Here is a 17,643-nt window from a genome sequence, read left to right as displayed (position 1 = left end):
TTTGTATAAATGAAAGAAATGAATAAATATTCTTATTTGTTTCTTATGTATTAAATATCTTCAGAATGAGTAAGAAAAACTGGAAGCTCTGGCTGCCTTCGAGGGGGGACCCTAGGTGACTGTTAAGAAAGGTGGGAGGAATACATGTGAAAAAATGATATAAAATGTTTAAATTTTAAAATATGAAAGATGCAAAATACAAAAACATTTCACCAGAAACTAGTTTTTTGTTTTGTTTTTACCCTCCACTTCTTCCCTATCCAAGGCAATGCTAAGCAACATTTAAACTATTCCTACACTCCTTCTAAAGGAGATTGTTTTCTTTTCATGTCTTAGCAATGCTGGTGTTGCCAAAGCTCATATGGATAGAGGGGTGGACGCAGAGCTGCAACCCACAGCCCAGCTCAGTGGTTATGGCCAGAGGACTGATCCAAACAGTGGGAAGACTTGGGGATGGGGAAAAGTTTTCCAGCCCCATGGGGAAAATGGTAGGCACCATAGTGGCATCACATCATAATTCAGCTACCTCGTTTGAGGCAGCTTTAGTGGGTATGCACTTTCTCTACTTTCTAAGAGAAGAATTACATAATCAGCAAGCATATTTGGGGTATAGAGGTAAATTCCAAGGGAATTGTTTAAGTATTACATGTTCTCCTTTATTACAATATAAATAACATCATCTGGAAGGGACTACAGATTTTAGTTTGAATTATTTAAGAAAAATACACAATGGTCACAGCTAATTCCAAAAAGAAATAGAGGGGTACCTGGGTGGCTCAGTCGTTAAGCATCTGCCTTCGGCTCAGGTCATGATCCCAGGGTCCTGGGTTTGAGCCCCACGTCAGGCTCCCCGCTCCACGGGAAGCCTGCTTCTCCCTCTCCCACTCCCCCTGCTTGTGTTCCCTCTCACTCAGTCTCCCTCTCTCTGTCAAATAAATAAATAAAATCTTTAAAAAAAAAAGAAATAGAAAAATATTTTTATGAATAGTGAACATCAGGGGGCTCTTGGGCCCATGAAAAGGAATTTGAAATCCCCCAGAATACATGTCCATAGACATTTGCAGACAGTGGGGTTTCTAAAGACTCTATGTAAGTTTCATGCTTACTTATATGTTAATAATGCAGGATGCATTATTAACCTAGAGCAACATGAGGGTAAAGACAATTTCTTTCCCATCTGACTTTGCAGAGAGGCAGGGTATATAGTGCTTAAAAATGTGGACTCCAATGCTCAGTTGGCTGGAAACAAATCACTGCTTCCTATTTATTGGTTTTAATTCTCCCTTTGCCTCAGTTTCCTCATCTGTAAAGGGGAGATTATAGTGAAACTTGCTGCATTGGGTTGTTGGGACTGGCAAATGTGCTCATCTGTGGAAAGCACTGGAACAACTGCATCATGTGCTGGTTGTTGTGTTATTGCAGCGTCCAGCAAAGTGCTGAGCAGGCAGCACTCAGAGCCTTCAGAAGGAAGAAGGACAGGAATTCCATAATCCATTGTGTTTTCATTTTGCATAGGCTCCTGAAAAGAACAGGCATATTTAGTGCATAATCATGTCGATTATCTCTTCCTTATCTCTAAATGGCTTCAGTTCTTTTTTTAGCACATAAATGCTTTCTGATTTATTTATCCCGTAAAACTTTAAATTACTGGCTTTTAGGAGGAAAGGGCATACGTTATATACATGGAGAGCTATAAAATACATAAAAAACAGATGCGGTATGTTTTATAAATTTTATAAAAAACCTTCCTTATTCCTCTATGTTCAATTTGGTTCAAGCCTTTGCTGATTCTTTCTTTGAAGTAACTCTGTTATGCTCATTACCATCACCTGAGGCTATGAGCACATATCTCACCTTGCTCCACTTCAACTTTTAAACAGTGTCTCTCCCCAGAAAGCCAAGTGTATTTTGGCATTTCTAAAGGCAAATCAAAACATTACAGTCAATTATATATGGCATGTATATATTACATTCCTGCTTAATAGCTTTTAAAAGATCCCACCATTTCTCCTGAAATTTAAGGCTACACACAATCTCTCTCTCATTCTAGCAATCTCAATTTATCTCTCACTACTTCTTAACCTTCCATACATTTCCCTTTCATCATCACAGGCCAGAGTTATGCCCAATCTCAACTATTGTCCTTTCTCTTGAACAACAAAGGTCAATGTGTCTTCTCTGATGGCTGAGACAACATCTACAGTCATTAAACAGAGATCCCCTTTATCAAAAATCACTCTATTTCAGCCCTGGGGATACACAGATGGGTAAAGCATATTCCTTGCCCTAATGAAGTTTATATTCCAGAGGGAGCCAGATACATAAATGCATTTCTGGTAGAAAATGATATGGTGGAACCCATGCATGTATAAAGCACAACGGAAGTGCCATAGAGAAAAGACTTTACTTTTGTGCCATGCCAAGGAAGATATAGGAGAAGGTGGCATTTGAACTCAATGGGAAAAGATAACTAGGAGAACGTTGAGCTCACAAAAGACTGCAGGAAGAGGGACTATCGTGAATGTAACTTGCTCTTTCCTTGAATTTTTTTCCCCTGAATACCGGTGGCATTGAAGAATACCTCTTACTTAGGAACATAACCAGATCTGACCTTGATTATAAAACTCTTTATGGATGTCATTACTATGAAAGTATATGTAAGATCATAAATACCATTTATATTTCCCTTAATGTTCCTAAGAAAATCTTAAACATATATGATACCACAAAAACTGACAGACATTTTAGGTTAAAATATTTGAAAAACTTTTAATAAAAATGGCCGTAAAGTATAATCATGGCATATTTTGACATTTCAAAAGACAGATCAAAAATTATCAGCCCAATTACTCTAGCCCAACCCAGAAGACATTTCTGAAGATCAACACCGATCAATCCCAGATGACTCTTTGCTATTTAAAAACCCTGAGTTGCTGCTGTTTCAAAGTACATCAGAGTGATGAGAAATAACACAGCCTGGAATGCTGTAGGAATTTCATTAACCCAAAGACCACCACAATATACACAATTAATCATAAGTCTCCTCACTTCTTACACTCAAAAAGAAGGAGCTTACTTCCTTTTTTCCTACCAGCATTCCATCTATTGAAATATAAATTTTCCACTAGAGATCCTTCTCCATCAGAAGCTCTCCCAAAATCATGTCAAGGTGAGAAACAAAGAGACAGGGACCCACCTGTGTCACATGATACCCAGAGATTAAAGTCTTGTGACAATGCGAACAAATAAAAAGGAAGTGATTCACATGAGAACCCTGGGGAACTTGAGAAAAGGGAAATAACTATTTTCTATACATTGGGAGTTTTTACTAGAAAAATATAATGACCTAATTTACTAATTGCATTTGTAGTCAATATAAACAAAAAGAAGGAAATAGTCTTTTCATAATCACAGAAGTCCCTCAGCAGGGTATAAAAGGGGCCATGTGGCAAGGAGACTTCCTAACTCAAGACCCTCACTCTCTTGGAAACACACCCACAACTTTCACCCTCTGACACAATGGTTAGTTCCTCTTGTGGCTCCGTCTGCTCTGACCAGGGCTGCGGCCATGGCCTCTGCCAGGAGACCTGCTGCTGCCCCTCCTGCTGTGGATCCAGCTGCTGCCGCCCCAGCTGCTGCCAGACCACCTGCTGCAGGACCACCTGCTGCCGCCTCAGCTGCTGTGGCTCCAGCTGCTGCCGCCCCTCCTGCTGCTGCCCCTCCTGCTGCCTGCGCCCAGTCTGTGGCCGGGTCTCCTGCCACACCACTTGCTATCGCCCCACCTGTGTCATCTCCACCTGCCCCCGTCCCATGTGCTGTGCCTCCTCTTGCTACTAAGACCTTTCCCTGAGCCCACCTTCTCCCCTTCACTAGTTTCATCCAGCAGCAGACTCTATACACTATACGGATGCCTTAGGGGTGGCCATTTCCAACAACTGTGTGTCCACATCCCAGCCTCAGGCCAAACTCTCTCACCTTTGTTGACCTTTTCCCCAAGTGGACCCAGAGTATGAAATTAGGTGGTATTCATAGCAAGAAATTACTAGAATTGCCCAAATTCTACATCTGACCTTTTGACTTCTAGGTGTCAAGTCACCCTGTCCCAAACTCCTGCAGGGCCCGCAGGGGCACTGCTGTCATAGCCTCAGATCCAAAAGTCTGTATTTCCTTTTACAGGAAGATTTCTGTATCTTGTTGTTGCTCCTGAATAAAGCTCCACTTTCCTGGCCTAGAAATACAATGTTCTTGTGTCTGCTGCTTTGCTGTGATTATCCTCATTTCCTGGGGGAATTATAGCCAACATGCCACTGAATCAGGCTTTCTAGTCCTGGCTCTCACCCTCAGGAAAATCCCAACGTGGGGAGTCTGACATTAAAAAACAAACTAACCAATCCAGAAATAACAATATACAGAATGTCCAAAAGCACTGATGAATCATAAAGATTTTTATGTAAAAAATTTAGGGGCATGCAGGAGAAGGGTTATATGCCACAGCAAGCCTTTCTTCAATATTTCTGAGAGCCTACTTTGCCCTACAATTCCACTACTCATAGATGTCTCATCCCTCTGTTCCTTCCCTCTCTCTTCCTCCCCTCCTTTCCCTGTCTCCATTGTTCTTCCCTTGTCAGGTTTTCTTAGGAAACAGGGGTTCCTCCTTATGGTCTACCCTTCTCCTGTGTAATCCAATTTATTATCCTCTCAGCCTTATCTAACTTCATCTCCAACTATTAACAACAAAATAATGATCTTTTGGGAAAATCAATCTCCCTGAGTGTGGAGAATAGCATAAAATGGAAAGTACTCAAATTTTAATATTTCCCTATCTTAACAACTTTTCTGGGTTGTGTTCTTATACCCATGTTTAGGAGGACTTTTTCAACAAATTTTATGAAGAGTGTGGGACTGACAAGAAACCAATCAATGCACTTGTTTGGTTCTCAGTAACCCCAGAATATTCCCAAATCCCTATGGACTCTATCCCAGTAAAAAAAGGTACAAATAACTGCTATTCAACATAGTATTAGAAGTCCTAGCCACAGGAATCAGACAACAAAAAGAAATCAAAGGCATCCAAATCGGCAAAGAAGAAGTCAAACTCTCACTCTTTGCAGATGATATGATACTTTCTGTGGAAAACCCAAAAGACTCCACCCCAAAACTGCTACAACTCATACAGGAATTCAGTAAAGTGGCAGGATATAAAATCAATGCACAAAAATCAATGGCATTCCTAAACACCAATAACAAGACAGAAAAAAGAGAAATTAAGGAGTCGATCCCATTTACAATTGCACCTAAAACCATAAGATACTTAGGAATAAATCTAACCAAAGAGGCAAAGGATCTATATTCAGAAAACTATAAAATACTCATGAAAGAAATTGAGGAAAACACAAAGAAATGGAAAAATGTTCCATGTTCATGGATTGGAAGAACAAATATTGTGAAGATGTCAGTGCTACCGAGAGCAATCTACACATTCAATGCAATCCCCATCAAAATACCATCCACTTTTTTCAAAGAAATGGAACAAATCATCCTAAAATTTGTATGGAACCAGAAAAGACCCCGCATAGCCAGAGGAATGTTGAAAAAGAAAAGCAAAGCTGGCGGCATCACAATTCCGGACTTCCAGCTCTATTACAAAGCTGTCATCATCAAGACAGTATGGTACTGGCACAAAAACAGGCACATAGATCAATGGAACAGAATAGAGAGCCCAGAAATTGACCCTCAACTTTATGGTCAACTAATCTTCGACAACGCAGGAAAGAATGTCCAATGGAAAAAAGACAGTCTCTTCAACAAATGGTGTTGGCAAAATTGGATAGCCACATGCAGAAGAATGAAACTGGACCATTTCCTTACACCACACACAAAAATAGACTCCAAATGGTTGAAAGACCTCAATGTGAGACAGGAGTCCATCCAAATCCTAAAGGAGAACACAGGCAGCAACCTCTTTGACCTCAGCCACAGCAACTTCTTCCTAGAAACATCGCCAAAGGCAAGGGAAGCAAGGGCAAAAATGAACTATTGGGACTTCATCAAGATAAAAAGCTTTTGCACAGCAAAGGAAACAGTCCACAAAACCAAAAGACAACCGACAGAATGGGAGAAGATATTTGCAAATGACATATCAGATAAAGGGCTAGTATCCAAAATCTATAAAGAACTCATCAAACTCAACACCCAAAGAACAAAGAATCCAATCAAGAAATGAGCAGAAGACATGAACAGACATTTTTCCAAAGAAGACATCCAAGTGGCCAACAGACACATGAAAAAGTGCTCAATATCGCTCGGCATCAGGGAAATCCAAATCAAAACCTCAATGAGATACCACCTCACACCAGTCAGAATGGCTAAAATTAACAAGTCAGGAAATGACAGATGTTGGCGGGGATGCAGAGAAAGGGGAACCCTCCTACACTGTTGGTGGGAATGCAAGCTGGTGCAGCCACTCTGGAGAACAGTATGGAGGTTCCTCAGAAAGTTGAAAATAGAGCTACCATATGATCCAGCAATTGCACTACTGGGTATTTACCCCAAAGATACAAATGTAGGGATCCAAAGGGGTACATGCACCCCGATGTTTATAGCAGCAATGTCCACAATAGCCAAACTGTGGAAAGAGCCAAGATGTCCATCGACAGATGGATGGATAAAGAAGATGTGGTACATATATACAATGGAATATTATGCAGCCATCAAAAGGAATGAGATCTTGCCATTTGCAACGATGTGGATGGAACTGGAGGGTATCATGCTGAGCGAAATAAGTCAATCAGAGAAGGACATGTATGACCTCACTGATATGAGGAATTCTTAATCTCAGGAAACAAACTGAGGGTCGCTGGAGTGGGGGGTGGCGTGGGAGGGATGGGGTGACTGGGTGATAGATACTGGGGAGGGTATGTGCTATGGTGAGTGCTGTGAATTGTGCAAGACTGCTGAATCACAGATGTGTACCTCTGAAACAAATAATGCAATATATGTTAAGGAAAAAAAAAAAGAAGATAGCAGGAAGGGAAGAATGAAGGGGGGGGAGGAATTGGAAGGGGAGACGAACCATGAGAGACGATGGACTCTGAAAAACAAACTGAAGGTTCTAGACAGGAGGGGGGTGGGAGGATGGGTTAGCCTGGTGATGGGTATTAAACAGAGCACGTTTTGCATGGAGCACTGGGTGTTATGCACAAACAATGAATCATGGAACACTACATCAAAAACTAATGATGTAATGTATGGTGATTAACAATAAAAATTTTTTTTAAAAAAAGGTACAAATAAATTTCTGATGAATTCATGCTAGTGAAAGCGGGAGAAACATTTAGCAAGCTTTGTAATAAATGCATACTCTGAGAGTTGCAGAGCTAATAAGTAATATAGTGGGACTGACTCATGATTGTGTTTAACTCCATAAATTAATTTTACTTGCCTAGGGACATTATTTTTCAACCCCACTCAAGGCACAGAACTCCTAATAGATCTGAGATTGCAGATGAGAATGAGTTGCACCTTCAGTTGGCTTGAGCATAAAAACTTTTGGTTGTTTTTTGGTTTTTTTGGGGGGGAGGGGCTCTATCAGTACTTTTTCACAATAAAGAAAAATTTAAAGAAAAAGAATGTAAGTGGAAGAATTGGAAAGAAAACAACAATAACAACAAAAAACACCCTGTCATTATTTGCAGATAATATGACTGTCTTTATGGAAAATCCAGAAGAATTTCACACACATGGAACTGGTATGTATATTAGTTATCTACACTTGTTGTGTAACAAGTTATCCCAAAATTTGGCAGCTTAAACAACAAACATTTATTATCTCACATACTTTCTGAGGGTTAGCAATCCAGAAGTGGCAAGTCTGGCTCTCTCCTGAGATTGCCTGCAAGTCTGTTGACCAGAGCTGCATTTGTATGAGGGCAGAAAAATCCACTTCCAAGCTCACTCATATGGCTGCTGGCAGGAGGCTTCAGTTCCTCACCATGTGGGCTGTTCATGCAACATGCCAACTGGCTCCCCCCAGAGCAAGTAATCTAAAAAAGTGAGAAAAGTAGCAAGAAAACCCAAGATGGAAGCCACAAGCTTATAATAACCTAATCTTGAGAGTGACATATTCTCAGTACTGCTGTATTCCATTATTTTCCAAATGAATCACCATGTCTAGCTCACACTCAAGGGGAGGGGATCACACAAGGACATGAGTACCAGGAGGCAGGGATCACCAGCAGTCATCGTAGAGGCTGCCAACTACAGTATGTGAGAGAGGGGCTTACAAATCTAAAATGGGTTTTAATGCTGCGGGCCTGCAGGTGGTTTCCTGGATCATAGGAAGTTATCTACAGAGCAGACATCTATGACCTGAACTATGGGAAAGCTGAAGGAAGAACAAAAGCAAGCACAGGCACTAGAAAGGAATAGTCAGAGGAAAGGCAAGTAATAGAGCACACTGTCCAAAAGAGAGTGGCAACTTGAAAAAAGTCAAAGGGCAGAATTCCACATCCAGCAATGATGAAGTAGCTCTCAATGAGGATGACTATAAGAACTGGAGAAAATTAACAATTGATTTTAAGCACTGGAAATTATTCTATGCAGGCAGGATTAAGGGTCCCAGAGTCTAAGAAGAAAATTAAATCCTTTAAGGTGGAAGATAAAATCACCTCAAGCCTCTCTAGTTTTTCACATATAATGTCTGGTATTCAATTAAAAACAGATATGCTGGAAGAAAAAAGGTCCAAATTACTAGGACCAAGGAAAAGACAGTAGAAATAGATTCAGAGATGATCCATGTAAAGTATTACAACTAACCTTAAAATAACTATGATTAATATGTTTAAAGTAATAGATGAGAAATGGCAAATTTCATCAGAGAATTAGAATATGTAAAAACAAAAATGAAAACAGAAGTCTAGTGAAAATCCTAGAACTGAAAAACTCAAATCCTGAAATTCAGAACTCAATAAAGGGGTTTAGCAGATTGGACAGAAGAGAGAAAGAACACATTGGAAGTAGAAAATATCCACATTAAAATACAAAGAGGAAAAAGTTTAAAAAAAAAAATACAGACAAGAGCATGAGATACACATGGAACAAAGTGAAAGATCAAACGTACACATAAACTTGAGTCCCAGGAAAAGACAACAGGGAAGAAGCTATAAACAAAGAGATACCTGATGGACAATTTAACAAAAGTGATGGAAACATCAAGCCAAAGATTAAAGAGCCTCTTTGAACTCCAATTTATTTACAGTCTTCAAAATTTTCAATTATCTCAATTCTTGAGGTTATATTTTCTTTTCTTGTATCTACTATGCTATTCATGGTGGATTATGCTCTTGAGTATTTTAGAACATTTTCCCCTGTGGACATCCCATTCAGCCTATGTGTGGTTTCTTTTCCTTGTGGTTAGTGCTTTTTTGAGTTCTTTAATATTCTATATATATTCTTATATATTCTTTTATAACAGTTATTTCTTTGTGCTACGATTTTTGCTTTTGTTTCTGATGATTCCAAGGACATTCACTGTTTTGTAACACTTTGCACAAATCTCAAAGATTCCTTCAGTATGCATATAGTATAAATTAGAAAGCTTGCTAGTGTTGCTGTGGCTGAGATGCTCGCAGGAGCCTTGATTACCATGTAAAATCCCTTGTGGGCAGATACGGTTTTCTTGTCCCCATCTTACAAGGTGCCACGTTAGATGTGCAAACTCTAGGAAGAGTTCTCCCTTCTTGGATCCTGCATTGTGACACCTTGAGGTCCCATTTCTTGCACCTGCCTGGGTATTAACTACCAACCTCCGATTCTGAAAGCCTATAACTAGATACCAACAAATTCCATAGGCCCTAGGACATCAGCTACTGTTTACAGTTTGAGTTCTCTTTTCATTTCTGGAAAATGAGAATTTTTCTTTTCTTTTTTCAAATTCAGCCATGTAATTAAAATACTTTTCAAGCATTTCTATTTGCTTGTACAATTCAATCAGCAATGTTACCAAGAGTCCTATATTTCCAAGGTCCCAAGAAAATGAAAGATTTATTGCACTAGTTAGAAATATAAAAAAAGGTTATTACAGAAGCTCCTATAAAGTAAAATGTGTTATATATTAGTATTTCTCCCAAAAGATACTAATTACTCCCTCTTAATATACTAACACTGAAGAAAAAGATTCTTTCAATCCTAACCTTTGAAAAAAATGTCAAACTTACAGAATAGTAATATGAAGACCCCCTTTATACCATATAGCTTTCATCTAGATTCAACATTTTGCCACATTTTGTTTCTTTCCAATAGACAGCTATAGGTAGGTAGGTAGGTAGATATGATATAGACACAAAGATTTAAATATATAAACTTAAAATCCTAAGACTAAGGACATTTTCTTGCATAACCAGAGTACACATATCAATTAAATGTTGATACATTACTATCCCTTAATATACATTTAATATCTGCATGCTGCCAGTTGTACCAAGAATATCCTACAGAGAAATTTTTACCCACATTCATGAATTGCATTTAGATATTGTGTCTCTTTAGTCTTCTTAAATCTGAAACACTTCCTTGGTTTGTCTTTATATTTGGTGATTCTGACATTTTTAAAGAGAAATCATTACGTGGAATATTCCTTAGTATGGATTTGTCTGAATCCCTCATGATTTGATTTGGGTGGTGCATTTTGACAGGAATACTACATAGGTGATGTGTCCTTTCAGTGTGTGACTTAGGGAGACACATATCCGTTGGTCCTATTATTAATGATGCTAACACTGGTTAAGGTTTTTCCTCAAGTTTCTCCACAGTAAAGTTAGCATTTTTCCCTTAGAAATTAATAAATAACTGATGAGGAAATATTTTACTTTTTAAAAGATTTTATTTGTCAGAGAGAGAGAGAGAGAGACAGAAAGAGAGCACAACCAGGGGGAGTGGCAGAGGGACAGAGAGAAGCAGGCTTCCTGCTGAGCAGGGAGCCCGATCCCAGGACCCCAGGATCATGACCTGAGCTGAAGGCAGACACTTAACGACTGAGCCACCACCCAGGTGCCCCCTGATGAGGAAATATTTTAAAGGTGTGCAAATATCCTGTCCCTCAACAAACTTTCACCTATTAGCTGTAGCATCCATTGATGATATTTACCTGAATCGAGTTTTATTATGAGGGTTGTAAACGGTGATTTTGTGACTCAGTTTTTCCTTCTACATTTATTAGTTGACATTCTACTACCATGGATAACTTTCTCATCTTTTTCATTTCTTTAATTAGTCTCAATATGGACTCATGAGTTCTTTTTTTTAATGGGTTAAAATCCATTACTACCACTATTCATTTTGCTGTTCAAGTTGTTCCATACTGGACCAGTGAGAATCCCTTCAAAGAGGCCCCAAATAAATACCTTTTAATATTTACATACAATGAGTTGTTGCTAACAGTTTCAAATTGAACACAGGAAATAATACTTAGCACATACTTTGAAACAGCCAGAGTCTATTCTCTAATGAGTATTTGTGACTCACAGATAGGGTCTGTCTTCCTCATAGCATACAGGTAACTCATAAAGATGAACTTTTTTCTATTCCCTACTATAATTCTACCTCTCTTTTGACATCAAAAGAGACCTTGGCATCATGTGAATAATTTGTCCAAACAATATATGGAGTGATACACAGATCACAGCTAAACATCAGTGACTGAACCCATGTGATAGGCCCTTTTGACAAACAAGAAAATAGAAAAGACAATTTTGAGAATGACCAGATTGGAAATCTTAACACACCAGGAAAAGGAAATCTTATTTTTCTTCATTTGAAAATATTTAACCAGAAAAACACAGTGATCTAATTTAATGACTAATATTTCTTTAGGAAAAGAAAACTAGGAAATTGTCCAGGACAAGAACATAGCAGCTTCAGCAGAGTATAAAAGAGGACAAGCAGCAGAGGGATTTTCAAATTCACTAAGCTCACTCTTACTAATATCAGAACCTCCACCCTCTGACACCATGGTCGCCTCCTGTTGTGGCTCCGTCTGCTCTGACCAGGGCTGTGGCCAGGAGACCTGCTGCCACCCCAGCTGCTGCCAGACCACCTGCTGCAGGACCACCTGCTGCCGCCCCAGCTGCTGCGTGTCCAGCTGCTGCCACCCCTCCTGCTGTGGCTCCAGCTGCTGCAGGCCCAGCTGCTGCATCTCTAGCTGCTGCCGCCCCACCTGCTGCCAGACCACCTGCTGCCGCCCCAGCTGCTACCGCCCCTCCTGCTGTGGTTCCAGCTGCTACCGCCCCTCCTGCTGTGGTTCCAGCTGCTGTGGCTCCAGCTGCTGCCGCCCCTCCTGCTGTGGTTCCAGCTGCTGCCACCCCTCCTGCTGCATCTCTAGCTGCTGCCGCCCCTCCTGCTGTGGCTCCAGCTGCTGCCGCCCCTCCTGCTGCTGCCCCTCCTGCTGCCTGCGCCCAGTCTGTGGTCAGGTCTCCTGCCACACCACTTGCTATCGCCCCACCTGTGTCATCTCCACCTGCCCCCGTCCCGTGTGCTGTGCCTCCTCTTGCTGCTGAGCCCCCTGCCCTGTGACCACCGTCTCTGTTTACCTCTGCCCCACATTTGTAGACCCTCCTTTTAGAACACATGGAGTGGAAATGATGTTGCTCAACTGAATTGGGCCTTAATTCCACTGAGGAAACCAATCATGCTGTTGAAGAAGATGGATATGGCGCGGAACACTTATACAGTAACAGATTTTACCCTTCGACCTGACAATTGGTGAAATCATTCTCCTAACTTCCCTTTTATAGGCCTTTTCTGTAACCTGATATATTTTTGTACCAAAATAAAGTTACTTCCCTGCATTAACAATTCAGTGTGATTGTTGCTCCATTAAGATTTTGTCTTCAGCTGGTAGGCAAGTGTATTTGACCTATACCTGCAGGATACACACATGGTCTTGTCACTTCTCAATAATAGTCAGATTCCATTATTCACTGCCTGATTCTTTCCTACGTGCCTCCTTATTTCATGGGCAAATCACCTAACACTATGAACCTGCCCTAGGAAAATAAACAAGAGAGTGAAAAGTAGATGTTTGGAAGACTGTAGGTATATAAAGGCAAAAAGAACACAATACATGTTTCATGCATCACACCAGCCACCATAGTTATGCAATGTATTGTTCAGCACAGTCTACAAGTTTGTATTCAGGCTTGTACTCAATGACACTGATGTCATCCACGCAACAAATCAAATATGCACTGATTCTGACTCTATTTGCAACAGGGCCTCAGTCAGGTCTCATTTTTTTCTGTTGATAGAGAGTTTCAGATCCTCATGCATTCAAGGGACAGGTAGATAGCCTAGATGGGTAAAGCATGCCCTTGATAAGATGATGTGTTTGGTGGAAACTGGGATAAACTGTAGACTGCATGACCACATAAGAGGGTATTCCTGAGTTCCTGTCAATTGCTTCCATGGGAAAACGGGGACCCATTGTTTTCACTGAAAAGTGGGTCTGCTTTCACTGACCCTCCCAAATGCCAATTTCTTCATTCATTCATCCAAATGATATTTATTGAACATTTATTACATGGGAGGCACTGTTAAAGGTACTAGAGTAGCAGCAGAGACCAACACACAGAAAGCTCTCCATAGTAATGGAGCAGATATTCTAGTAGAGTTTATTTACTTTTAAATGTTTTTCTATATATTTGTCCACTCAGGTTTCTACACAATATTTTTTCTCTGCGCTTTTACTTGTATGAATAAGACTGAGCTTTGAAACCCCTCTTTAGATGAAAGTATCTGTGATACATATGGCGACATCGTTGCCAAAAGGACAGTTTTACTAATGACGTACCCCACCCTTCAACCCTAGAGCCACCATAAGGTCGCCAAGTTAGGAGAGGGAGGTAGGGACACCTTCACTGATGAGGAACAGAATGGAGCTAAATCATCAATTACTCACTTGGGGTGAGAACTAACAGAAGGTGGGGCTCCCACACAACAACTCCTGAAACTAGTAAGTGAATTTGACAAGGACATGAGATTTATATCATTATAAATTAATTTTATTTCTTAATTGTATTTTATATACTATCAATTAATTAAAATTAAGAGCAATTCTGTTTTCAAAAGCATCAAAAACATAGGATGTTGAGGGAAAAAGGCAACAAAAACATGGAAGAGCTCTGCCTCCACAGCTGCAAAATTTTACAAAGAGAAATTAGAGAAGGTCTAGATAAATGGAGATGTATGCCATGTCCCTGGATTGGAAGGAGGTTTAGTGTTAAAATATCAATTCTCCTGCAGTCTATCTAAAGATTCAATGTAATCCCAATCAAAAATCTCAGAAGACTTTTTAGTAGATGCTTAGAAGCAAAGAACCTAGAATTTCTAAAGCAATCTTGAAAAATGAAACAAAGAAAGGGAAAAGTGACATAGAAAATAGGTAGAGAATATATGTAATAGATATCCCAAAGGGAGAAACAAAGCAATGAAATATACTAAGAACTATAATTCAAATAAAGGAATAGTTGTATATACCTGGATAAATCAGCCCATTGTGGTAAAAACTGAGGCATAATAACAATAAATATATAACATATAATACTACATTATATTACATTATATTATGATGATATAAAACTACTGGGTTTTAAAGAAAAAAATCATTTGAATATCTAGGCAAAATATCCATGTCAGTTAAAAGGAAAAAGAAACAGGATAGTGTTCACACATTTTGATGGCAACACTTCATGTCAGAAGATAATAAAGTAACATTCTTAAGACATTCAAGGAAAGAAAATGTGATCCCAGGATTTATATCCAGCCAAACCAAACTCCATGCCACAAATAAACTACTGTGAACATGACAGACCTCAGGGAATATTCTCCCTGTGGGCCTATCCTAAGGCATTTGTTAGTGAATGAGCTTTAAACAAACAAGATGACTGAAGATATTGGAGGGACATCTACATGAAGACTAGCAGAGGGTGATATATAAATATATTCTGGGCTGAATATATATGAGAAATACATACTTCTTATCTGTAGAAATAAGAATGAATGATGAACAGGCAAGAGGCAGTATGATATCTGATGGCCAAAGACTGACCACGTAGATATGCTACAATTTTAAAACAAAACAAAACAAAACAAAACCAGAGGAAAAGGAAGGAGAATACATAAAGTAGAAAAATGTTGCTAATTGCCTAGGTAGTAACAGATCTAATGCTTAAGCAGTGGGGGTTGAAGAAGTAACTAAGTCATTTCAATATTCCTTAAAATAGAGAATCAAGTGACAGCAGCCAGAAAATTAGTCTCGTGGAGTATTATATACAAATGTTTTTTTAAAGGTAACTGTTCGTATAAAATACAAACCTTGCTAAATATCAAAGACATACTGAGGAAGAGAGAGAATAAAGCAATGAAGGATTAGAGGTAAAGACAGAGAAATAGAGGTAGAGATGTAGGTATTTAACATATATATTACATATGCATAACTCACTATATGTTGTATGACACTATTCATTATATATTATGTCACTATTCATTATGATACACATATAACAAACTACATATATAATAAAAATTACATAACTAAAGTCAAACATATTGATCAATTGACCATACTAATACATGTAATAGGCTCAACTCACCTGTAAAAAGAAAAAGATTTTCAGATTGGCTAAAAAATAAAAACCCAACACTGCTATGTACAAGAGATACAACTAAAACAACAGGTTTCAGAAGGTTAAAAGTCAAAGTCTAAAGACATATCATAGAAAATGCAAATAAAATAAAGCAGAAGTCACAATTTTTATACCAAACAAGTTAGGTTTTTACCAAAAAGCATTACAGGACACAAAGTGGGACACTTTATTATAGTAAAGGCTACAGTGAAAATGTAACTACAAAGTTAAACTGCAGAAACAAACGGTGATGCAAGAATAAAAAGACACAAGCCAAAATCAAAGTCTAACATACTGTGTACTTAAAGAAAGAACATGTGAAGAAAAATTAATAAGAATACAAAATAACTACACATAATTAATAAGGTAGATCTTGCAGATATGGATCAAATTCACAACCCCCAAGTTAAAAAAGATACTTCTTTTCAAGTGCACAGTATTATTTTTAATAGTGAAAGCCTGAACACAACCCAAATGTCCATCAATAGGGAGCTAGCTAAATAAATCATATTACGGCAACAGAATAGGACATTTTGTGGCTAAAAATGAAATGAATATCTGAACTATACTACTGTGAAATAACATAACTCTGGGATAAATTGTTAGGTGAAGCAAAGCAAATTGGAGTAAAGTGTATCTAGTGTACAACCATTTACCTAAGAAACAAAGGAGATACAACTATGCAAATGCAAACACACTTATATTTAAAATAGCAGTGGGAGGGAAAACCTTACATTATAAAAATGATTCTCTGTGGGGGAGGGAAGGAATAGAAATAGCAAGATTTCCTTAAACATGCCTCACTTTGTAGAATTTATTTTGGGAGCATAAGTATGTAATTGCAAAACAACATTTAAATTTAAAAAGTGATTCCTAGAAAGTATTTTTTTAAAAAGTCACTGATGACGTGCTCTGTTCCATGCATGATGAAAATACTATAAGGTTCAAGCGTTCACCTCAGGTGTCTCTATCCAGCTGGAGATAGATAATCACATTCAGGTTACAGTAGATGTGAGAAGTTTGAGTGTTCCACAATGTGATATCAACACAGATGAGGAGGAGATGAGGTTTAAAAAAGAAGAAGGAGGAGAAGAAGAAGGAGGGGGAGGAGGGGGAGGAGGGGGAGGAGGGGGAGGAGGAGAAATGTCAAGGAAAACAAAAGGGAGGAGGGAGCCCTCTGGGCTGGAACTTAAAAAGAGAATAAGGAATTGCTGAGTTGATGTGGGAGAATGAACTTTCTAAGGCTCTAAGGAGATGTAACAGCACAATCAAAGGGATACACTTCATAGGATTAGCTACCTAACACTCCTCTATGTGAACTCTTAGAGAATAATGAGTACCTCATGGGTTCTTTACGAAGAAAAATCAACACAAATTACAAAGCATTCAGCAGACTAACTGGCACATGGCAAGCACAAACAGTATCTGTAGTATCTCATTTTTCACTGTAAGTACATGAGCCTTAAATACATAATGCTTGTTTTGGACACTAATTCTTTGATGCTTTGAATATTTGCCAAAATCTTGCCTTTCAATATACCAGAGTTAAGTGCCTATACAAACAGCAAGGCTTATCTGTCTACATCTTCTTTAAGCAGAAGGACTTGAATTTGAATTATGGAAAGAGCACAAGAAAAAGATGCTTTAAGTAAAACCTTCTATATAATGCAGAATCTATTACATAAGTTGGCCAATCAAAAGAAAGATCAAACTTGCTCAGCTTTGGCATACTATATGTGGAAAAGATTCCTGAAGGAAAAAGTTCATTTCTGAAAATGGTTCTTTCATCAAAAAGGAATGAGTCAAAGCTACATCTTGACGTAGAGTCATTACAATGAGTTTAGAACGCCATTTGTGAACCTCTAACTCTCCAATCATCCAGGAAACACAGTCCGGTCCTCCCCATCCAAGTAATCCCAGTTATGAATCTTTCCTATTTCCTTATCAGCACTCCACCTGACAGTAG

The 17,643-nt window shown here is 38.9% G+C and overlaps 1 protein-coding gene across 2 annotated transcripts; it reads left to right on the top strand.

Annotated features, from left to right (window-relative positions):
• The first annotated feature begins 3,478 nt into the window (after nucleotides 1–3,478).
• LOC110593309 (keratin-associated protein 4-6-like) lies at nucleotides 3,479–12,834 on the top strand. Of its 2 annotated transcripts, XM_021704575.1 has the most exons (2): nucleotides 3,479–3,738; nucleotides 12,060–12,834. In XM_021704575.1, exons 1-2 carry the CDS (start codon nucleotides 3,520–3,522, stop codon nucleotides 12,549–12,551), a joined length of 711 nt encoding a protein of 236 aa, XP_021560250.1. In that variant the 5' UTR covers nucleotides 3,479–3,519; the 3' UTR covers nucleotides 12,552–12,834. The 2 variants fall into 2 exon arrangements, with proteins under 2 accessions (XP_021560250.1, XP_021560249.1); XM_021704574.1 differs by lacking the exon at nucleotides 3,479–3,738 and having other exon boundaries at nucleotides 11,976–12,834.
• Nucleotides 12,835–17,643: the final 4,809 nt, after the last annotated feature.

Source organism: Neomonachus schauinslandi, chromosome 15 (assembly GCF_002201575.2).
Source record: "Neomonachus schauinslandi chromosome 15, ASM220157v2, whole genome shotgun sequence".
Classification (NCBI taxonomy): Eukaryota; Metazoa; Chordata; class Mammalia; order Carnivora; family Phocidae; genus Neomonachus; species Neomonachus schauinslandi.
The sequence above is the reverse complement of the archived record's forward strand: the minus strand, read 5'-3'. Positions and strand labels throughout refer to the sequence as shown.